This window comes from Chelmon rostratus, chromosome 14 (assembly GCF_017976325.1).
Source record: "Chelmon rostratus isolate fCheRos1 chromosome 14, fCheRos1.pri, whole genome shotgun sequence".
NCBI classification, from domain to species: Eukaryota; Metazoa; Chordata; class Actinopteri; order Chaetodontiformes; family Chaetodontidae; genus Chelmon; species Chelmon rostratus.
In genome coordinates this window covers 26,211,673-26,235,745 of record NC_055671.1, presented here as the reverse complement: position 1 = coordinate 26,235,745, position 24,073 = coordinate 26,211,673, and the positions used below count along the sequence as shown (strand labels likewise).

The following is a 24,073-nucleotide window of genomic DNA, read 5'->3' as shown; positions in this document are numbered from 1 at the left end:
CTGTCACACCATCACAACACTGATGTTAGAGGGTCGTTAGGGTGTCAGTAGAAGGTGGCTCAAGTACTCCAGGTGCATGCTGGGACATGTCAGGGTGGTTGTTGGACATTACTAAATGGTTGCTATGGTTTTCAGAGCGGTTGCTGAGGCAGTGGTTGTGAATCAGGCTGAATAAAGTAGTGCAGTGACTGTAGCAGATATATGCAGCACGTTCCGGGTCAACCGGTGCTCCAAGCAGCTCCATCCTGGTGACTCCAGCTGATTCACGTCTGGACATGCTGGAGGTCACGGTCTGACGAAGTCAACAGACCCTCATCATCTGTGAGGAGCGCAGAAGCGATTCAGAGGAACTTTTCATTCAGAACGGTTCAAAGCAGAACTGTGAGTCATGATGTGAAGGTGCTGTTTGATGGTGGTTAAACTCGACGGGGGGGTTGGAAACTGCTGAGTAATCAGCTTACTCAACCAGTTTCTGACAGAAGATCTCAAACTGTGGAGGACATCACGTCCTGCCTTAAATTGGAGAAAATTAGACACTCACTTCAACAATCAAATAAGAAGTTCCAGAAGACATGGGGTCCCTTTCTAGAAGCATTCCAGAACCTGTAATGACTTGGCCCTTGAATACAGCTCAGCTTTTTACACTTTTTACTCTCTGATTACACATGGTACTACAGTGATCTGATGCAGCGACTAGTGAACTGGCAGTGACAGGGGAGGGATTTATTTATTCTTATTTTATTTTATTTTTTTTTTCTTATATATGTTTTTTGTGCATGCCGTGATTGATGTACACCTCGATTCATTTTCTGTCTTTGTAACACCGATGTCACACCGTGGTGAGGTCTGTCTTGTCATGGGGTTTTTGTCTTGTCTTTTCATGTTTTATTTTGAAGGTCTAACTCTCCTCTCGTTTCAGAGCACTTGCCCTTCCTCGTGTGTCCCGTGTGTCCGCCCTGATTACGCATTGTTTCCACCTGTTCCTGATTACCCTCCACGTGTTAAATAGTCTGCGTCTCCCTTGTCTTGTGCCAGTGTGTCTTTGTCCGTCGGCGATTCACCCGAGCCTGTGTTGTTTTGTTTGTAAATTTGATACCTTAGTTTCTGGTTTATTTTCATAGTTTATTCCTTAGCCGAATTGTTTTCCTCTAGCTTGAACGATTTTCTGTTGTTTCCTTTTTAGCATAGATATTCCTGTTATTTCGTATTTAGGATAGTTCTTTTGATTTCATAGTTTCCCTTATTCAGCCTTGTTTTCCTTGTAGTCATAGTCCATTGTGTTTTCCTCCCTTTGGAGCGTTTTCTGTTCTTTGTCATTTTTAGTATTTAGTGATTTCTAAATTATCCTCATAGTGAGCGTTTTCTGTTCCTAGTTATTTTCATTACTTAGTATTTTCTAGTTTATCCTCTTAGTGAGTGTTTTCTGTTATTTTTGATTATCATAGATATAGCCATAGGCCTAGTATAATTATATAGCCTATTCCTTTGACACTCATTGAAGTGGATCTTGAGTGAAATACTATCAATAAAGACCTGTGTGTTCAACTCTCTGCATCTGAGTCCGTATCTGAGTCCCGGCCTGACAACCGATGTAGTGCCGCACATTTATTATATTGACAAAACTTCAATAAAAAAGATCTTGAATTAAAAGAAGATCTCAAAGTGTTTTACATAATTTGACAGTTTGTGTGTGATCTGCAGAAACATGACTTCCTTTGAAAAAGTCTGCAGATTTAGAGTCGATAAATGAAACCACACTGAGTGAGTCATTTTTTTACAGCGTGCAGCCGTGGTGACTCCCAGCTGTGTTGAAATGAGCGGTTTGTGATGACACTTCGTCACTTTGACTTCATCATGAAGGTCGCTGTGCTCCTCGCCCTCCTCGCAGGTGATGATTATTATCTGGAGTCTATTTCTTCTTGTCTTTTCTGTCTTTCTTCTGATCTGCTCTGTAAAACATTGAGTTAAAAACAAGTAAGTTAATGAATCTGTTTCTAGTAAATGTGTTTATTTATTTCCAAACTGATTTTTCCCTCCAAATCTTTTCTTGCAGTTTTTGTATTTTTGTCTTTTCTTTAATTCCACTTTGAGCCCAGTGCTCGTTTTTAACATCACTGCTGGTTAAAGCTAATGATGCACTGTTTGTCAAAGTCAACGACACGTCAGAGTCAGCTGATCAGAAACCAGCTGATCAGATGCTACATAGTGGTTAAATTTACGGTGTGTCTCCACAGTCAGTGAATGCAGCAGCAGCAGCGTGGTTGGTCAGACGGGTCAGAACGTCACTCTGCCATGTAAATATGACATCAAGAAGTACAGTCAGCTGTCAGTCTGCTGGGGTCGAGGAGAATTACCAGCATCAGGCTGCAACAACCTGCTGGTCTCCACAGACGGACAAAAGGTGAAAGGAAGAGATTCCAGTAGGTATCAGTTACTGGGCCGACTGGACGAAGGTGACGTTTCCCTGACGATCCTGAACGTCAAGGCCTCAGATGCTGGACGGTACGGCTGCAAAGTGGAGATACCGGGATGGTTCAATGATGTCATATATCACTTCCAGTTGATCGTTGAAGAAGGTGAGAAGTTCAAAAAACACATTCAACAAGACGCGACGACAGAAAAACTCCATTTATTGAACAGCTGTAATTTTTCAAACTGTTAATGAAACAGTGACGATGTGTTTCAGCTGCACAGACGACAACAAGAGCTGGAAACAGAGAGACGTCTACAGAGCAGCCAGCAGCCGATCCTACAACAGGTACAACACACACACACACACACACAGCTGACACAGCTGTTCTAAAAACATCTGCTTTCACTTCCTGCAGGTCAGCTGACCTCCACAGAGACCCTCCTGACTTCCTCCTCCAGCAGCATCAAGCTTGAGGTGAGAGAGACAAGAAATCCAGACTAATTTCTCCAAAAACAAACGGTAGCTCATAGACTGAATGGTGCTGCGTGAACCTGCACGGTGCTGTGTGAACCTGCATGGTGTTGTGTAAACCTGCTGTGTGAACCTGCATGGTGCTGTGTGAACCTGCACAGTGTTGTGTGAACCTGCATGGTGCCGTGTGAACCTGCTGTGTGAACCTGCATGGTGACGTGTCAACCTGCACAGTGTTGTGTGAACCTGCATGGTGCCGTGTGAACCTGCACAGTGTTGTGTGAACCTGCATGGTGCTGTGTGAACCTGCACAGTGTTGTGTGAACCTGCATGGTGCCATGTAAACCTGCTCTGTGAACCTGCATGGTGTCGTATGAACCTGCACGGTGCCGTGTGAACCTGCTGTGTGAACCTGCATGGTGACGTGTCAACCTGCACAGTGTTGTGTGAACCTGCATGGTGCCGTGTGAACCTGCACAGTGTTGTGTGAACCTGCATGGTGCTGTGTGAACCTGCACAGTGTTGTGTGAACCTGCATGGTGCCATGTAAACCTGCTGTGTGAACCTGCATGGTGTCGTATGAACCTGCACGGTGCCGTGTGAACCTGCACGGTGCCGTGTGAACCTGCACGGTGCCGTGTGAACCTGCACGGTGTTGTATGAACCTGCACGGTGCCGTGTGAACCTGCATGGTGCCGTGTGAACCTGCATGGTGCCGTGTGAACCTGCACAGTGTTGTGTGAACCTGCATGGTGCCGTGTGAACCTGCACAGTGTTGTGTGAACCTGCATGGTGCCGTGTGAACCTGCTGTGTGAACCTGCTGTGTGAACCTGCACAGTGTTGTGTGAACCTGCATGGTGCTGTGTGAACCTGCACAGTGTTGTGTGAACCTGCATGGTGCCGTGTGAACCTGCTGTGTGAACCTGCATGGTGACGTGTGAACCTGCACAGTGTTGTGTGAACCTGCATGGTGCCATGTGAACCTGCTGTGTGAACCTGCACAGTGTTGTGTGAACCTGCATGGTGCCGTGTGAACCTGCATGGTGCCGTGTGAACCTGCTGTGTGAACCTGCATGGTGACGTGTCAACCTGCACAGTGTTGTGTGAACCTGCATGGTGCCGTGTGAACCTGCAGTGTTGTGTGAACCTGCATGGTGCTGTGTGAACCTGCACAGTGTTGTGTGAACCTGCATGGTGCCGTGTGAACCTGCTGTGTGAACCTGCATGGTGACGTGTCAACCTGCACAGTGTTGTGTGAACCTGCATGGTGCCGTGTGAACCTGCACAGTGTTGTGTGAACCTGCATGGTGCTGTGTGAACCTGCACAGTGTTGTGTGAACCTGCATGGTGCCATGTAAACCTGCTGTGTGAACCTGCACAGTGTTGTGTGAACCTGTATGGTGCCGTGAAACCACACTGAGTGAGTCATTTTTTACAGCGTGCAGCCGTGGTGACTCCCAGCTGTGTTGAAATGAGCGGTTTGTGATGACACTTCGTCACTTTGACTTCATCATGAAGGTCGCTGTGCTCCTCGCCCTCCTCGCAGGTGATGATTATGATCCGGAGTCTATTTCTTCTTGTCTTTTCTGTCTTTCTTCTGATCTGCTATGTAAAACATTGAGTTAAAAACAAGTAAGTTAATGAATCTGTTTCTAGTAAATGTGTTTATTTATTTCCAAACTGATTTTTCCCTCCAAATCTTTTCTTGCAGTTTCTGGATTTTTGTCTTTTCTTTAATTCCACTTTGAGCCCAGTGCTCGTTTTTAACATCACTGCTGGTTAAAGCTAATGATGCACTGTTTGTCAAAGTCAAACAGTGTTGTGTGAACCTGCATGGTGCCGTGTGAATAGAGCTGCACAATTAATCGAAATTTAATCAAAATCGCGATTTTGGCCGCCACGATTATACAAAGCCAAAATCGCGATTTTTTTCCTTTTTTGTCATTTTCTGTATTATTTTATAAGTGGGCGCTCTTCTGACTGCAGCATAAAGAAAAACAGTATATTTGTCCACCAGCCACCAGGGGGCGGCCGTAGTCATAGAGCACGCCGCATCGCATTAGTAGCCACCAACAAGCAAGCTAAACTCAGCTCCTCTCCGCCTAGCGCGGTGCTATCATACCAGTCAAATTCAAGTGGTGAGAGCGAGAGGGATTGGTAGAGTGACCATTGTAGAGCCGATTTCTGAATCAGTGAAAATAAAGATGAGTTCTGGTGAAAATGACTGAACAGACAGTGGGAACAGAAGTTGATCAATCTTCCGGAGGTGAGGAGTCTGAGCTCGTTCCTCGAAAGGGCTACACATCTGTTGTATGGAGCTATTTCGGATTCAGAAAAGGTGATGTCGAACAAAAGCAGGTGTTGTGTAAAGACTGTGGGCGAATTGTGTCCGCTCCGCAGGGGAACACAACTAATCTGTATAACCACTTAAAGAAGAATCATTTGGGAAAATACGACGAGTGTATGAAAAGAAAAGTCCCCAAACCCCCGCATATCCGTCCCAAACACCCAGCGCAGACAACCATAAATGCTACACTTAATCTTGCAACACCATATGCATCAACATCAAGAAGACACCAAGAAATAACACAAGCAGTTGCCATTTATATAGCCAAATCCATGGCTCCCATTAACACAGTTAACAACGAGGCATTCAAAGAGATGATCAAAACGCTGGACAAAAGATACGAGATGTCATCCAGAAACTACTTCTCAAAGGTGGCATTGCCAGCGCTGTATATGTATGTATATGTCTATGTTGTGGCTCAGGGGTCGTTAATTCAAAAAAGGATGAGAAAAACTGTCTCATATAGTAAATTCCTTGGTTATGTTTCATTTTGTGGCCTTAAACTACATTCACTCTGCACTGGATAATTGATTATTGTTTTTTACAGAAGTGCAATAAAAAAATAAAAAATAATAAAAAAAAAAAACTTTTGCATAATCGTGATTATAATCGAAATCGTGATTTTGATCCAAATAATCGTGATTATCATTTTTTCCATAATCGTGCAGCCCTACGTGTGAACCTGCTGTGTGAACCTGCATGGTGTCGTGTGAACCTGCACAGTGTTGTGTGAACCTGCATGGTGCTGTGTGAACCTGCATGGTGCCGTGTGAACCTGCATGGTGCTGTGTGAACCTGCATGGTGCCGTGTAAACCTGCTGTGTGAACCTGCATGGTGCCGTGTGAACCTGCACGGTGCCGTGTGAACCTGCATGGTGCCGGCTCACAGATGGAAGAAGATCCTCCTGTTGGGGCTGAGTCCCACTTGAGGTCTTGGTTGAGGTCTCAGGCCTGTAAATGAGCTTGTCAGACGCTCCACTGATCAACGACTGGATGACTCAAAACCACAACTTAAAGTTCAGATTGTAGGTCCAGACTTACAAAGACAGGAGACGGTCTCATGTTATCACCCTGTTCTCTAAAGAGAGTGAGGATGGCAGAAAGCGTTTTTATTGATGCTCATCTTCACTTCCAGCATCCAGAAACATCTCAAGATTCAAGATTCAAGAATCTTTATTGTCACTGAGCATGACATGTCAATGAAATTTGCATTGCACCCCCATGTTAGAAACAAAATAATAAGATTTTATATATAGATTTTATAATAAAATTAAGATACTAGAATAAAGTAAACTAACATGCAGTAAACATATTCATAGATGCAATTAAAAATATACCAGAAAAGAAAATATATTAAGACAATAAAAATATACTAAACAATAAACAGTAAAATATACCAGTGAAACGAACCACAACAGCTGAAATAAACTAAAATGTTTATACTGAATGCAAATGACCATTTAGTTCAGCCTGTACTTAAATGTAAAGTGTCTTAAAAGTACACAGAAGGTGCAGGTGGAGGTGGAGGTGCAGGTGTAAAATGCGGTGTGCAGTGTTCACAGTTCTCACAGTCTCTCACTCCAGTGGGGGGCTGCTGGGGGTGATAGCTCTGACAGCTCTGGGGAAGAAGCTGTCCTTCAGTCTGTTCGTGGTGGTGCGGATGTTCCTGTACCGCTTTCCTGATGGAGGCGGTACAAACAGTCTGTGACCCGGATGGCTGGGGTCCGTGGCGATGGATCTCGCCCTCTTCCTGACCCGGCCTTTATATATGGAGTCTAGGTCGGGGAGGGGGCGGCCCACGATGCCCTGTGCAGTTTTAACCCCCCGTGCCAGTTGTTTCCTCTCCTGTGCCGTGCAGCTGCCGTACCACACTATCACACTGAGGCAGAGGATGCTTGTAGAAGCTGACGAGAACCGAGAGGAGAGTCCAGCTCGTTTCAGCTTCCTGAGGAAGAAGAGCCTTTGTTGTGCCTTCTTCACCAGGCGGGACGTGTTCATGGACCAGGAGAGGTCAGATGTGATGTGGAGGCCCAGGAACCTGATGTTGTCCACATGCTCCACCACTTCTCTGTCCGTGAGGAGGGGGCCGTGATCCGTCTTCCTGGACCTCCTGAAGTCCACAATGACCTCCTTGGTCTTCCCTGTGTTCAGCACCAGGTTGTTGGCTGAACACCACTGGGTGAGCTGGTGTATCTCCTCTCTGTAGTGGGTCTCATTGTTATCTGAGATGAGACCCACTACTGTAGTGTCGTCCGCAAACTTCACGACTGTGTTGGTGGGGTGGATGGCAGCACAGTCGTGAGTAAACATGGTGAAGAGGGCTGGGCTGAGCACACAACCCTGTGGCGTGCCCGTGCTGAGGACCAGAGGGGATGATGTTGTGTTCCCTATTCTCACCACCTGAGGCCTGTTGGTGAGAAAGTCTCTGATCCAGTGGCACAGAGACGCAGGCAGACCCACCGTGTGTAGCTTCAGCGCCAGCTTGTCTGGGATGACAGTGTTGAAAGCTGAGCTAAAGTCTACAAATAGCATCCTGACGTAGGTGTTGGGCTGCTGCAGGTGGGTCAGGGCTGTGTGCAGGGTGATGGAGACAGCATCCTCTGTGGACCGATTCCCTCTGTAGGCCAACTGAAGGCTGTCTAGGTCCGAGGGGATGAAGTCTCTGATGTACCTGAGAATAATCCGCTCAAAGCACTTCATGATTACCGGGGTCAGAGCAACAGGCCGGTAGTCATTCAGGCAGGTGATGGATGTCTTCTTCGGTACCGGAGTGATGGTGGAGGACTTGAGGCACCCAGGAACCATAGACAGCTGCAGGGACAGGTTGAAAATGTCCAGGAACACTCCTGCTAGCTGGTCAGCGCATGTCCTCAAAGTCTGGTCTGACACCTTATCCGGTCCTGCAGCTCTGCGGGTGTTGATCCTCCTCAGGGTGGATGTCACCTGGTGCTGCTGCAGGACGAGGGGCTGGTGCTGCTCCTCCAGCCGGGGTAGGTGTGTGACTTCTCTGCTGCCTGATGTGTCGAAGCGGGCAAAGAAGCTGTTTAAGGTGTCAGGCAGGGCGGGGTCGTGGCTGGCGAGCTGAGTGTTAGACTTGTAGTCCGTCATGGTTCTGATGCCTCTCCACATGTTCTGGGGGTTGTTGTTATTGAAGCGATCTTCAGTTTCGTTTTTGTACTGGAGCTTGGCCTGCTTAATTTCCTTCTTCAGCTCTGCTCGAGCCCTGCTATAAGCCAGCCTGTCTCCAGATCTGTAGGCAGTATCCCGGGCTTTCAGCAGGGGCCGCACTGTGCTGTCCAGCCATGGTCTCTGGTTGGGAAACACTGTGATGGTCTAACAGGGAGGACAGCATCAGTGCAGAACTGAACATAGGACAATACAGATGATGTGTACTCCTCCAGGTCTGCCTCTTCTCTGAACACAGTCCAGTCTGTGAGCTCGAAGCAGTCCTGAAGTGCAGAGGAGGCCTCCTCAGTCCATATCTGTACTGTCCTGGTGGTTGGCTTTGTTCTGCAGGCCAGAGGCTTGTAGGCAGGAATGAGCTTCACTGCTATCTGTTACTCAACAGCTATCTGTTCCAGCCTGACTCTGGAAAACTGCTCCATGTATTCACCTTCAGCAGATTACGGTGAAGCCTGATACTAACTGGGACCAGGAACTAGACACATGTCACACTGTAATTTCATCCAGCAGAATCTGACATCAGTTCGCTGGATAACAGCAGAACATCTTGACAAGCAGTGAAACATTAGTTCATCATCCCGAGCGTCACTGTGACATCACAGTCAGCTTATTTTCCATCACCACGACTGGACCTGTGAGGCAGAGACAGCTAATGCTAGCTAGCGTAAGCAATTGTTCAGCAGTAATGACTCAGCTGGCAGCTCTCAGCATTAACCAACTGGGATGTCTGCTGGGATTCAAGCTTAATTGTGCAAGTGGCAGCTAGTTAGCCTAGCTTGCTAGCCGAACTTAGCAGCATGATGGTTTCTTCAAAAACCTGAAGGCTGTAAAAACAAAGCAGCTCATTGGTTCACAGCTGAAGAGACAGAAGCAGTCACACTGACAGTCCGAGCTCTTCTGTAGCTTCGACCAGCATAAAACTTCTTCCTCTCTCTTGTCCGAGGATTCTTCCACGTGGAGACGGGAGGAGGGTGGAGATCGAACTGCAGATCAGAACTAAACTGTCCTCGGTAAAGCATCAGTGACAAAACAGGAACAGCTGTGTCAGAAAATCAAGTTTAAAGTTTTTAAATTCTGACTGAATCTCAGACAGATTCAGTAACCATGGCGACATGTCTTCTTCATGACAGCAGCAGCCATTTAGACCAGAAGTCAAACATGATGCTTCAGAGAGTGAATCATTATGAACCTGAAGGACTTTTAGATTATCATCAAACGTCTGTTCAGCGATTCTTACCAGAACATTTACAGACTAATAAAAAGAGAACACAGAACATCATCTGTGACCTTCTAGAACATCGAGCCTCCAGAATCTGTTCAAGAAACACAACAATACTGAATCTGCTCAAGAGGAGCTTAAACTGCTAATGGCTAACAGCTAACGTTAGTCGGAACACCTCCTGGTGTCAGCGTTGGACAGTTTGGAGTTGTAAAGGCATCAGGTCTGTCGGCGATTCAGTCGATTCCTGCAGATAAAGTCAGTTTCCTCCTCTTCCTCTACAGACAGTGAGGAGACGTTACACTTCACTTCGCTTCACATGTTACAGGAAGTGTGTTTTTGTGTGTTTTACATCAACAGGAGAACAGCAGCGCGACACTGGTTAGGGTGTTTGTTGTGTTCGGGGTGGTGGCTTTGGTCACGGTTGGCGGATTCTTCATCATCGGTAAGTCAAAAACAAGCAGTCTGTGAAACCTGTCGCACACAACAGACAGTGAACTACCCACAGACACTCAACTGTCCTGACATTATTACAGACAGTGAACTACCCACAGACACTCAACTGTCCTGACGTTATTACAGACAGTGAACTAACCACGGACAGAAACAACTCATCAAAGATCCAGACTGGCTTGTTTTCTTCACTGACAGGATTCACTGCAGCAAGTTGTTGGACCACAACAGCCTCCATGAGTTTACATCTGCTTCTCCTGAGATCACCTCATGTGGTGCATTGTCCCTCTGCCATGAAGGCCTGTATGTGTGAGATCAGAGAGAAGAACGTCAGTGGAGTTTCTCCTCAGCGGTTCAGCAGATTTCAGGGTTCAGGGTTGTAAAACTGCTGCAGGCTTAAGACAGGCTGATTTTTTACTCTCTTAGCTTTTAGCAGCTTTCTCCTTTGTGCTAAGCTAGGCTAAACATGTCCTGGACCTTCTATGATCCATGAAGCTGCTCCTGGGGGTTCGTGACAGTCTAAGAGGTCCGGATGAACCTGAATGTTCCTGAAAAGCTTGATTTGCAGAAGCTGAAGCTCTCGAGTCTCCAGCAGCTTTTCATTTACCAGAAACAGAAACTTTGAAAGAGACATGAAACCTCTGAGGTTTCCTCTCTGGGCGATGTGACATTCAAAGACGGTGACTCAGAGAGGATGACACGTCTCAGTAACGCAGTGTTGTCACAACCAGTGAACATCTCAACCAGTGAACATCTCAACCAGTGAGCATCTGAACCAGGATCGTGTTTAAGTCAGTTTTAATTTCAGAAACGTCTCAACTAACAAAAACTGAAATGAAAAAAATCTCTTTCACTTTGTATTTATATAGCACTTATACCAGGGACCCTGACCCAGACCCTGAACTAGGGACCCTGAACTAGGGACCCTGAACTAGGGATCCTCACCCAGACCCTGACCCAGGACCCTGACCCAGGGACCCTGAACTAGGGACCCTGACCCAGACCCTGACCCAGGACCCTGACCCAGACCCTGACCCAGGGACCCTGAACTAGGGACCCTGACCCAGGGATCGAACCACTGACATTCTCACAAGGGGACGCCCGCTGAATCTCTTGAGCCACAGTCATTAGTTTGTATTGCTGTGTGTATTACTGTGTGTGTAGGAGCCAAAATGTATGGTTTCTTTGTAAGTGTGATTTATTTTTTGTCCACTGGGCGGCGCATGTTAATTAGCCTTTCGCCAGGTATATAGGTAGGAACTATGCTATGTGTTGTTGGTCAGGGGTCCTACCCGGAAGGGGTCCTACCTATTCCCCTCTGAGCCCGTGGTGGCATGTTATCAACATCCAGTGTCTCTAGACAACTACTTCTGACGTGGATGACGTCATTTTCGAGCGCCGCGCACTGCGAGCAACCAGCCACAACACGGCTAACTCTGCGGCGGTCGGCTAGTTTAGCTGTAGTTTGCGACTGTTATTTTTTACAAAATGGATGAATATTTTTCCGACTCTGAGGTGGTGGACGATGACTTTGTTTACGATGGACGTCCTTACCGTTTGAGCCAGAGTGCACGGACGAGGAGCTGGAGGACGCGGAGGCAGAGAGAGGAACAGCTGGTCAAACAACAACAAACGGCTGCGCGTCCACGAGTGGACGGTAACTGGTGGTGTTCTCGTGGACAATGTTCATCGATGACAGCAGAGGAGGATGTGTCAATAAACGTCTGTATCACAACACTGGAGGATTTCCGCGCAATGATAAACCGGGCTGTGGTGGAGACATTTTTTCGTGTCCCTAAAGTGAACTTGAAGACCCAGCCAAAGCCTGCAGGACCAAGTGGGCAACTTCCGATTGAGTAAGTAGCTTACACACACGTAGATAGATTGTTGTTTGCCAGAAGTTTATCATTGCGCGGAAATCCTCCAGTGTTGTGATACAGACGTTTATTGACACATCCAGACGCGTATCTCCTGGCCGCAAGTCCTACTCTGAGCAACAGAGGCATTCCTCCTCTGTTGTCATCGATGAACATTGTCCACAAGAACACCACCAGTTACCGTCTACTCGTGGACGCGCAGCCGTTTGTTGTTGTTTGGCCAGCTGTTCCTCTCTCTGCCTCCTCTCCTCCTTTCAACGAGCTCCTCGTCCGTGTACTCTGGCTCAAACGGTAAGGACGTCCATCGTAAACAAAGTCATCGTCCACCACCTCAGAGTCGGAAAAATATTCATCCATTTTGTGAAAAATAACAGTCGCAAACTACAGCTAAACTAGCCGACCGCCACAGAGTTAGCCGTGTTGTAGCTGGCTGCTCGCAGCGCGCGGCGCTCGAAAATGACGTCATCCACGTCAGAAGTAGTTGTCTAGAGACACCTGATGTTGATAACATGCCACCACGGGCTCAGAGGGGAATAGCACCAGCATATCATAACAAAATATTGGAATATGAACGAGTTTCGCCGCAGATTATGCGTTTATAGAGGCTACACACGGGTGCCCTAATTACTCGCATTATACGGATATACGCGCCGCTCCTCTGGGGCTAATTTCTTCAAAACTCCAAATGCCACCAAAGTTGTCTGGGTGAGTAAATGGTCGTATTTAATGCTACAAATAAGGTCCAGGTTGTAAAAAACGAAAGTTATCCTTTAACCTGACAAGCACATTACTGGGCGTCCTGCTACGCTTCAAAGAGGAACCTGTAGCGTTTATGGCCAACATACAGGCAATGTTCCATCAATAACGCAAGTCACGCACAGAGGAAGACAGAGACTTTCTCCGGTTTCTGTGGTGGCCGAATGGAGACATCACTCAGGAGCTGAGGCAATACAGGATGACCTTGCACTTGTTCGGTGCAGTATTCTCGCCAAGCTGTGCTAGCTATGCACTGAGGAAAAATGCTGATGACCACCAGTTCCTGCCAGTGTATGTCAGTCTGTCAAGGAAAGCTTTTATGTCGATGACTACTTGAAAAGCTGTGTCACAGAAGCAGCTGCCATTCAGACAATCAAGGACCTGACTGCACTGTGCCAGAAGGGAGGCTTCACCCTGGAGAAGTTTGTCAGCAACAGCCGTGGTGTCTTGCAAGCCATAACAACAGAAAGAAGGGCTAATGATCTAAAAGAACTGGATCTTGACCGTGACAAGCTGCCAGTAGAGAGAGCTCTAGGTCTACTGTGGTGCATGGAAACAGACTCATTCCGATTCAAGATCGAATTGAAGCAACAGGCACTTACCAGACGTGGTATGTTGTCCACCATCTGCTCAGTGTTTGATCCACTGGGTTTCCTGGCCCCAGTTACGCTGCCTGCAAAGATGACGCTACAGGGGCTATGCAGGAGAGGATGTGGATGTGATGATTCTTTGCTGCCTGACATCTTATGCCAGTGGAACTCGTGGCTGGAAGACTTGGACCTGCTCAACACCTTCAAAATACCCAGGTGTGTCAAACCAGTGTCGTATGGCAAGGCTGCTCGAGCCCAACTACTTCACTTTGCCGACGCCAACTTAGCTAGGTATGGAACCGTGACATACCTGAGGATGTTGAATCAGCAAAATCAAGTACAGGTCTCCTTTCTCCTTGGCAAAGCTAGAGTTACACCATTGAAAGCAGTGACTATTCCCCGGCTTGAACTGACTGCAGCAGTTCTTGCTGTGCGGATGGACTCAATGCTGAAGGAAGAAGTGAAGTGGACATTTGAGGATTCCGTCTTCTGGACGGACAGTACTTCAGTCCTCAAATACATCAAGAATGAGGATAAGAGGTTTCACACGTTTGTGGCAAACAGGATCTCAACAACCAGAGAGTCATCCATGGCAATGGAGGCATGTGTGCTCCAAAGATAATCCAGCTGACGACGCGTCGAGGGGATTGAAGGTGGCAGGCTTCCTGAAGACCAGTAGGTGGTGGGAAGGGCCCGTATTTCTTTGGAGGCATGAGGATGACTGGCCTAACAATGCTTTTGATGGTTCCTTGAGTGCTGATGACAAAGAGGTGAAGAGAGAGGCTGCCATGAATGCCATCAATGTGTGTCATGCTGTTACACCAACTGACCAGCTCATTAGTTATTTCTCTGACTGGAAGGGGCTCAAGAGGGCAGCTGCCTGGTTTCTCCGTTTGAAGGCCGTTCTATTGGAGAAGGCTCACTGGAGAAAACAGCTGAAGGGGCCTGTGACAATTCAGTCGAGTGCAACTGATGGTCAAAGTTTCACTGCAACACCCAGGGGTAACATCCTGACGGTAGGCGATCTGCTGGAGGCAGAGAATGCAGCCATTCGCTATTGCCAGCAGTTCAAGAAGGAGATTGCTGCACTGGCCTCTGCAAAGGCAGCAGTGAGTCGCCACAGCCCCATATACAAGCTTGACTCAGTCTTGGTCGATGGCCTATTAAGAGTTGGAGGGAGGATGAGTAGAGGAGCAATGCCTGAGGAGTCCAAACACCCCATTATCCTCTGTAAAGAGTAACCCCTCTCAACACTCATTCTCAAACATGTTCATCAAAGCCTGGGCCATGCTGGTCGTGCACACACCTTGTCATCAGTGAGAAAAAAGTTCTGGATTACCAAGGCAAATGCAGCTGTCAGGAAAGTGATCACAGAATGCAGCTTCTGTAGAGGTTACAATGGACGTCTCCTGGAACAAAAGATGGCTGATCTTCCAGAGGTGCGGATTCAGTCAGGCTCTGAGGCGCTTCATAAGCAGAAGAGGGCAAGTGACTCACCTAATTTCAGATAATCGCACAAACTTCGTTGGAGCAGACAGGGAGCTGAGAGAAGCTGTAACTGTGCTTAACCATCAGCGGATTGAAGTAGTCCTCTCACAAGCTGGAATAAAAGTGTCTGGGAGAGGATGATCTGCATGGTGAGAAGGGTCTTAAGTTCAGTGCTACGTCAGCAGACACTGGATGATGACGGTTTGCATACGGTGTTCTGCGAGGCGGAAGCCATTTTGAATGACAGGCCGCTTACCAAGTTCTCTGATGACCCAACCGATCTGGAACCGCTCACGCCCAATCACCTGCTCTTGCTGAAAGGAAAGCCCGCTATGCCTCCAGGAGTCTTTGAGCCTCATGACCAGTATGTCAAACGAAGATGGAGACAAGTGCAATATATTGCTGATTTGTTCTGGAAGAGATGGGTCAGAGAATATTTGCCTTTGCTTCAAGAACGACAAAGATGGCATGGGAAGAAGAGGAGCTTGAAAATTGGAGACATTGTTGTTATCATGGATGCCTCTGCCCCTCGCGGATCTTGGCCACTTGCGAGGGTGCTTGAGGTATTTCCTGATAGGCAGGGCCTGGTACGATCTCTCAGGTTGCAGACAAAATCTAACACCGTTGAAAGACCTGTGACCGAACTCTGCTTAATTCATGGGGTATTATTATGAATGTGTTATTACATTGTACTTGTCACTTGGTGTTTTGCTACATTTTGGTTCCTTTTTTTTTCATTTATTTGAATTGCTGTGTCTGCCTGCCACCAACAATTAGGGGCCGGTGTGTAGGAGCCAAAATGTTTGTTTTCTTTGTGAGTGTGATTTATTTTTTGTCTACTGGGCGGCGCATGTTAATAAGCCTTTCACCAGGTATACAGGTAGGAACTATGTGTTGTTGGTCAGGGGTCCTACCCGGAAGGGCAAAGGGTTTTGACCACTTCGTTGTGCTACGCTAAACGCTATGTTGGCTCACTGCTGTTGGATTTGGCTTGTGATTACTGTGCCTAACCTGATGTATTGGACTTATGTGGAATAAATGGATCACCCTTGATTCAACAAGTAGACCGTTTACAGTCGTTTTGCTTTAAATCACAGTAAACAGAGTAGTTAGCAAATAACTTTAGGTAACATCTAGCGCGTCAGCCCAGCCACCACCCCCGTCAGTGACTCCTAAGTAGTTCCATATTAGAACTCCTTTAATAGTGTGTAATACTGTGTGTATTACTGTGTGTAGCTGTGTATTAGTGTGTATTGCTGTGTGCACACCCCGCATCCTTCCTCCCTCTGAACTTCATCCTGGACGGCAAGACTCCACCTGCAGACACAAGACCCCCATCAGACCTCATCCTGCAGCCACCGCCTCTACCTGGCCTGCTGCCCCTTCCTCCTACAGGACTGCTCCATCAGTGCCTCCAGCCCCGACACAACATGGTTGTGCCTCCCTCAGAACCAGCTGAAGACACTGCGCCCCCTGATGGTGAATTATGTGAAAACATCGATTCACTGAAGGGGTTACTCTGTTAGCTCGATGCTAACACATTATGGGAATTACCATTAACATGGCAACAAAAGTTGAAATGATCTATTTTACTCGACATGTTTAACGTAAAACAACGTGCTCATACTCACAGACATGTTTCCTCTGATCTGTGGAAATGAGCTAACAGCTACTAACTTAACATTGCTAACTCAGTCCACTGCTGTGCACCGAAACACTGATCAGCTACAGCAGCCTCAGAGGGTGAAAAGTCAAACTCAAAATTCACAGTGGGTTTAAAACCAGTGCAGTGAAGCGTTTGTTACCTTTAGTAAAGCTTTAATAATGTGTCTCATGGTGAACTCTCATAGTTTGAGCACATCGAACAGCTTTTAAAAGGTTTTCCAGCACAAATTAAACTGTTTTTACTGCTGATGAACAGCTGAGAGGTTTATTTTCTGTCTTTGTATCCGTTTCTACTCTGTTTAAAAACCTGTGAAAGAATCTGTTCACTCCAGTCTTCAGGTTCAGAGTCGACAGAATTTCATTCAGCAGACATGAAGCAGCTGCTGTTTGTCGCCATCTAGTGGCCGAAACTTCAAACTACACACAGACTGCGGGCCAGTTATTTATTCTGTATTATACTGTACGAATACACACACACACACACACACGCACGCACAAGTGGCAGCTAGCTTTAGGGCATTCAATCGTTCGCAACTGGACCTCGTCAGTTTGTCTTAGAAGATGTTTCGCCTCTCATCCGAGCAGGCTTCATCAGTTCGTACGCAACCAGACTAGATAGGACAGCTCTAGTCCAATGCAATGATGTTAGGTTCAAGTATTTATCCCCTGAGTGAGACCAACCCACAAAAACAAGAATGGTATCACTCTATTGTGAGGCAAACGATCCCCCCATTAAGGCGGGGTGGGGTGCAACCCTTTGGTGTCAACGACAGTCGTTAGCCTCGTTAGTGTCCCATTGTTGTCATTGGGAGGCTCCTTGAGCCATGTGTGAATGGCTTTGTTGTTTGTTTTCAGAGGCTAAATCTTTGAATCTCTTAGGGAGAGATGAAAGGACAGCATTGTATGTGGGAGATAGGTGGTGTCTCAGACCTCCCCCTCTGTTCAGAGATGGTTTTTCAACCTTGACATAGATGGCTTCTCTTACCCCTCTTTCAAACCATCTGTCTTCTCTGTCCAGAATATGCACATTTTTATCCTCAAAGGAGTGTGCTTCCTCCTTGAGATGCAGGTAAACAGCTGAGTCCAGCCCTGGCTCAAGGAGCCTCCCAATGACAACAATGGGACACTAACGAGGCTAACGACTGTCGTTGACACCAAAGGGTTGCACCCCACCCCGCCTTAATGGAGGGATCGTTTGCCTCACAATAGAGTGATACCATTCTTGTTTTTGTGGGTTGGTCTCACTCGGGATAAATACTTGAACCTAACATCATTGCATTGGACTAGAGCTGTCCTATCTAGTCTGGTTGCGTACGAACTGATGAAGCCTGCTCGGATGAGAGGCGAAACGTCTTCTAAGACAAACTGACGAGGTCCAGTTGCGAACGATTGAATGCCCTAAAGCTTACAATGACCTGGATGAATGAGAATATTCACAGGCAAGTGGCAGCTAGTTATGGCAGCTCCGGCCGCTGTATTCCTTTTTTTTTTTTTTTTGCAACTTTATCTTATCTTATCTAAAATCAGTGTATAAACCTTTAACACAGTGTAATGAATGATGATTTAAGGATTTTCTGTGTTTAAATGTCTTCATTTCTTCTTATATTTGTTAGATTTTTGCAGCTGTGTGAACTCTTTGTGTGCAGTGTGAGAACGGAAAGCTTGACAGGTGTAAAAGGTTGAGCAGTAGGTTGACAGGAAGTAAAACAGTGAAGAACTCAGCGCAGCCGGGACATTTATTTTGAAAGGTCAGGCTGTTGTTCCCCTCCGGCCCGCTGTGGGTGGCCGGAGGGGAACAACAGCTGATGCTTTCATCCAAAGCGACTGACAGGAAGTGTCCTTGTGTGTTTGCAGGATCTGGGTTCATCCGCAGGCTCCAAGAGGCCGACCTGCGTGATCCTGAACAAATCTAATCCGGACTATAAGGTCGCCTAAGACGAGTGTGTGGAGGAGGTGAGACTCTGAGACCTGAGCCAATCAGAGAGCGGCTCTGAGGTCACTGCCTCCATTGAAGCGTCTCCTTTCAGCACCTGATCAATAAGCAACAAACACCCCGTCAGTCAGGCACAGGTGGAGCTAACAGGCTAGCAGTTTCCCCCTGCCTCCAATCTTTGTGCTAAGCTACGCTAAACCTGTCCTGGACCATGTGACTCTGGAGGAGACGGACAGACTGAGTTTTTTTTGTTCAGAACAAAGTGTGTAAATAAAGTTTGTTTATAAGTTTCACTTCCTGTTGAAGCGATGAGCTGCTCAGATTATCTTCATCACAGCAGGTAGAAATACACCTGTGTGCTACTGTTCACCTGATGTACTGCAACAAAAGTTAACAATCTGAGTTTTAACAAAATACACAGATAATAATGGACATCATACTTCAGTAAAATCAACAGCGACGCTTTTGTTGTGCAGTGATCAGACTGATCAATCAGACAGATCAATCAGACTGATCAATCAGACAGATCAGACTCGACCAGACCGATCGACGTTCGGTTTGATAAAAAGTTTGTTTTTCGTCGACTCGATGTTTGGGTGTTTGAGCTCAGCAGGATTTCTGGGTTTCTGCTGTTAAACGTGTTTGATTAAAAATTAAAGCGACTGTCAGCTGAAGTTTCTCCTAAACATTTGTTAGATTTTACAAATTCAAACTTTGACTTTCTGTTTTTTCAATAAAAGAACTTTGACCTGAATCTGGTGTCTGAAGGGTCTTTTTCTGTCTTTAACGTCTGAAAACGTGTCGTCGTCACTCTTCGCTCTGACTTCGGGTGACGTCCTCGCTGAAATAAAAAGCTCTCTGATGTTTTCTGACTTTCAGATAAACTCTTGTCTTTATATGTTTTCAGTATATTTCTACCTGCTACCTTCTGTAGCACTTTGTCATTGATGCGTCAGTTAATAAAAGTTCATCTTCATGTGGAAACATTTTGTATTTCACTGAAGGATCATGAGATCAGCTTCACTTCACTTTGCTGCTGTTTGGTGTTTCAGCCACACGGTGGCAGCTTTGTATCACTAATTAAACTGAACTTCCCCCTGTGACCACACGGTGGCAGCACCGCACAGTGCAGAAGTTGTTATCTCTCTGAAAACTCCTGTTTCTCTTTACTGGTTTGAACTGATCTCAGATACAAACCGTTCTGCAGCCAGAGGAAACTTCATGCTCCTTTTTTAATAATTAACAACAATAATGGAAATATTGTTTGTGTTTACATTTAATTCATATGTTTTATTTTATATTCTACGGGGGTCTTCCAGCAGTTCCCATGGAGGAATGGCTTGTCCAGAGCAAGCTCTCTGAGAGTTTCCAGGGCTTCTTTAAGACCACCAAATACCTTAAAGAGGCTCTAATAATAATAATAATAATAATACATTTTATTTGGAAGCGCCTTTCAGAACACTCAAGGACACTTTACAGAGCGGGTAAAACACAAATAACACAGGATAAATACAAGCACAATAAATAAAACCCAACAAGTAAAATCATGCAACAAGGAGAAGTGGAGTTATAAAGAGAAGGCAGTCCGGAACAGATGAGTTTTCAGTTTGGATTTGAAAGTGGGGAGAGAATCAATGTTTCTGATGTCGGGCGGTGGTGAATTCCAGAGTTGGGGAGCAGAGCGACTGAAAGCTCTGCTCCCCATGGTGCTGAGACGGGCGGAGGGCACAGAGAGGTGGAGAGAGGAGGATGATCTGAGGGAACGAGAGGGGGTGGCTATGGAGAGGAGGTCTGAGAGATATGGGGGGGCGAGGTTGTGGAAAGCCTTAAATGTATACAGCAAGATTTTGTAAGAGATTCTGTATTTAACTGGGAGCCAGTGGAGCTGCTGAAGGACGGGGTAATATGGTGAGAGGAGGGGGTCTTGGTGATGATGCGGGCTGCAGAGTTTTGAACCAGTTGAAGTTTATGGAGGGACTTGTGAGGGACACCGAAAAGGAGTCCAAGGAGGAGTCCCGCTGGGTTTTTCCAGGAGTCCTTGAGGTTGTTCCAGGAGTCTGAGGGGGACTCATCACTCTTTTTAAGAAGGTGTAAGTCTTTAAGTAAAAACCAAAAGCTCAAGATGATAGAAGATAATTTAACGATCCTTAAAGGGTCAAGTGTCCCTTTGGGTTTTCATTGAGTGTTTGAGGTGAGGATTTTAGCAGTCTTTAGGAAAAGTGATCTGTAAGAAGATCTGGAAGTTGAATGACGGACGTAATGATTTAAATATGACAAAACTAAAGAGTAAGAAGTACTAACAGAGGAAAAATGATGGCAGGGTCGTGGTGAACGTCATCAACAGCTCAGATCTGCGTCAGAGAGCTTTTAAAATCTCTCAAAAGCAAATCAAAGTCAAGTCAAAGTCAAAGTCAGCTTTATTGTCAATTCTGCAGTATGTACAGGACAAACAGAGAATCGAAATTGCGTTACTCTTCAACCCTTTGTGACAGGACATATATTAGAAAAGAGATAAATAAAAACTGTACAATCTAGATAAAAACTGTACAAACTAAGTAAAAATTGTACAAACTAAACAATGAAACATTGAGAATGTAATAGTGCAAATGTAAACGGTAGTGCAAAAAGAATTAGCTTAACAACTGGTGGTGAATAAAGTGACAGTGTGTTGTTTTCCTGAGGGGAGGGGTTCACATCAGTGAGAGTTTGTAGAGTCCAGGGTGTATACGTGTGTGTGTGTGTGTGTGAGTGTGTGTGGTGGGGGCATATCAGAGTCCAGAGTGTGTGTGTGTGGTGGGGGGCATTTAGAGTCCAGGGTGTGTGTGTGTGGTGGTGGTGGTGGTGGTGGGGGGGGGTATTTCAGTGTCCAGCCAGGGAGTGTGTGTGTGTCTGTGTGTGTGTGTGTGTGTTGGGGGGGAAGTTATAGTCCAGGTTGAGTGTTTGTGTGGAGGAGGGGCATCCGGATCCGGAGCATCTTCAACATATGATGACGTGAAAGCTCTCTGGCCTCAAACACAGTGATCAATATTTCTGTTTCACACCGTCTCATGAGGACAGAACACAGCATGGTCACTGAAATAGTCAGAAAGATGTCAATAATAATAATCTCCTCAGTGTATAAACATAATCATAGATTATAATTGATTGTAGATTATATTTTACTTCATTCATGATGTCAATAAAGTTTAGACTGTTTGAAGAGGAAAGATGAGGCGACATCACAGTCGCCTAAAATAATCAATTCAGATGGACGATTAAGAAAGCGAAGTGTCGACAGCGTACATTTAATGGATTCTGAAGACGCAGATGGAGGTACTCTCTGTAGCTCGAGAGGCCTTTGAGGAGGTTTCAGGGGTCAGTGATGATGTTTGGGGGGGCTCTGGAGTCTACATGTGATTGGATGAACTAATAAAAGTGTGTTTATGAACAGAGCAGGTGGAGAGAAATGTTGAGCAGGAATCCTTCAGCCCGAGGACACAAAAAGAGGAAGAAAGAGGAGTTTTCTGGAACAGGTTCCTACCGATTGTAGATTCCTCCTCCTCCTCCTCCTCCTCCTCCTCCTCCTCCTCGTCTGCCGGTCCTGTTCAGACTCGTCGTCATCTCCTCTGTGAAGTTCAGAAACTTCTGTCAACACGGAGCCCGAAGCAACACAAACGTTCCACTGCTGACACACAGACAGACAGAAGACAGACACACAGACAGACAGAAGACAGACAGACAGACAGACAGACAGAAGACAGACAGACAGACAGACAGACAGACAGAAGACAGAAGACAGACAGACAGACAGACAGACAGAAGTCAGACAGACAGACAGAAGACAGACAGACAGACAGACAGAAGACAGACAGACAGACAGACAGACAGAAGACAGACACACAGACAGACAGTCAGACAGAAGTCAGACAGACAGAAGACAGACACACAGACAGACAGAAGACAGACAGACAGACAGACAGACAGACAGACAGACAGACAGACAGACAGACAGGGAACGGATCTGGATCACTTTGAGGGGTTCTGTTGGCACTCAGGACTTAAACAGACGGTATTACAAAAACAATAACCAACACAACAACTCCGAACCCACTGCACACCTACACCACACATGGACACACGCACTTTATCACACACACATCCACATGCTGGACTCCATCACACACACATCCACATGCTGGACTCCATCACACACACATCTAAATGCTGGACTCCATCACACACACATCCATATGCTGGACTCAAACCGACTATTGCTCACTGCTACTTTGCACAACTGCGCACATATTAAACTGCTCGAATGTTTAGTTCAGATGTTTAGTTCAGATGTTTATCCTGTATAGCTTAGTTCTTTATTTTTTGCTTCACTATTTTTTCTTATATTGGTATCTTGTATTTTATATTGGATTGTTGCCTCTTACTTGAAAGTTGTGCCTTACTTGAAGATTGATCTGTATTTGAAAGTTGTTCATCACTTGTAAGTTGCACATTCCCTGAAAGTAATTCCTGTTCTTATTTTGCATGCCCTTGTGTGTCCACCTTTTTGAGCTGCTGGAACTGCAAATTTCTCCTTGGAGATAAATAAAGTATCTATCTATCTATCTATCTATCTATCTATCTATCTATCTATCTATCTATCTATTACAGACAGTCTTTCTCTAATATGTTAGCCGGGGTGAAAGATTTTATAAAGCTCCTTGAAAGGGTTCTGTAAAGTCCTGATGAGGTTCTGGGATGTAGTTGGGGTATTTAAATGAGTTTAGGCTTTGAGGACTTGCAAAGGTTCCCTCTAGTTTTGGGTGTTTCCAGCATTATTAGGCAGGTTTCAGGGGAGATTTTATGGGGTACTATTAGAGGGTTCCAGGAGTTCTTGGACAGTTCCTGAATTGCGACAGTTTCAGTGTTACTTATCCTTAATGAGGTTCTAGGGGATCTTGAGGTGGTTTAGGGGTATTTCAATAAGTTCTAGTAGTCACTGAAGAGGTTCTAGAGGACCTTGGTGCTTTAAGGGGTGGTTGTAGGGGTCCTTAGAGGGACATAAATGTTTTTTCAAGTAGTCCATAAGGTGGTTCTGTTCTGTCATTAAGGGTTTCTCACTGTCACAGAGGACGGTTTCAGTGTCCTCTGTGTGTCCTCAGCAGTCTTTGAGGAGACATTCATCAGGAGGAATCAGGGGTCATTCGAGATCTTCCAAGGGTCCTGTGTTGAGGTGGAGTTATGAGAGGTACGAGAGCACCCTTCTATATGTTTCAGTCCTGGAAGAAGCTGTAGGGATCATTGAAGGGGTTTGGATGAGGGACATATGTGGCGTTAGGTTGTGGATCTTTGAGGGGGTTTGGACATCGCAGTGTTTCAGTGTTGGTTAATGGATGAAGCTCCAGTGGGAGTTTGAGTCATGAGTTTTCTTTGAAAGGTCTTTAGATCGCCTGAAGTGGTTTTGAGGGTTTTCTGAATGTGTTCAGCAGTCCTGGAAGATGTTCAACCGATCCTCGGATCTCTGAAGAGGCTCCGTGGGACTTTCATAGTTTCAGCAGTTTTTGAAGGATTTTATTGAAAGAAGTCTTGAAGATGGATTGATGGGTTTCTAATCAGGTTCTAGCAGTCCGCTATGAGTTTATGGGTTTAAAGGGGATTTATGGTTCCATGACACGGCATATGGATTCTTTTAGGATGTTCCAGG

The 24,073-nt window shown here is 46.0% G+C and overlaps 2 protein-coding genes across 2 annotated transcripts in view; both read left to right on the top strand.

The window, feature by feature from the left end:
* Positions 1-19,144, top strand: part of nhp2 (NHP2 ribonucleoprotein homolog (yeast)) — a 33,593-nt gene extending 14,449 nt beyond the window's left edge. Inside the window, exon 5 of the mRNA XM_041952484.1 lies at positions 18,422-19,144. Coding sequence (XP_041808418.1) covers positions 18,422-18,428 — 7 coding nt within the window. The 3' untranslated portion in view covers positions 18,429-19,144. The remainder of the gene's footprint in view (positions 1-18,421) is intronic.
* On the top strand, positions 1,824-18,455 carry LOC121617334 (T-cell immunoglobulin and mucin domain-containing protein 4-like). Its single transcript, XM_041952482.1, has 6 exons — positions 1,824-1,888; positions 2,235-2,576; positions 2,687-2,758; positions 2,829-2,887; positions 9,995-10,079; positions 18,318-18,455. The coding sequence occupies exons 1-6, from the start codon at positions 1,828-1,830 to the stop codon at positions 18,374-18,376; spliced, it is 678 nt and encodes a 225-aa protein (XP_041808416.1). The 5' UTR covers positions 1,824-1,827; the 3' UTR covers positions 18,377-18,455.
* Positions 19,145-24,073: the final 4,929 nt, after the last annotated feature.

What these genes read in the sequence shown, in the direction of transcription:
- LOC121617334 (XM_041952482.1), top strand. Translation starts at nt 1,828, where the DNA reads ATGACACTTCGTCACTTTGACTTCATCATGAAGGTCGCTGTGCTCCTC. An exon ending in GCTCCTCGCCCTCCTCGCAG is followed by an intron (nt 1,889 to 2,234) that starts GTGATGATTATT and finishes GTGTCTCCACAG; the next exon opens with TCAGTGAATGCAGCAGCAGC. An exon ending in CCAGTTGATCGTTGAAGAAG is followed by an intron (nt 2,577 to 2,686) that starts GTGAGAAGTTCA and finishes GATGTGTTTCAG; the next exon opens with CTGCACAGACGACAACAAGA.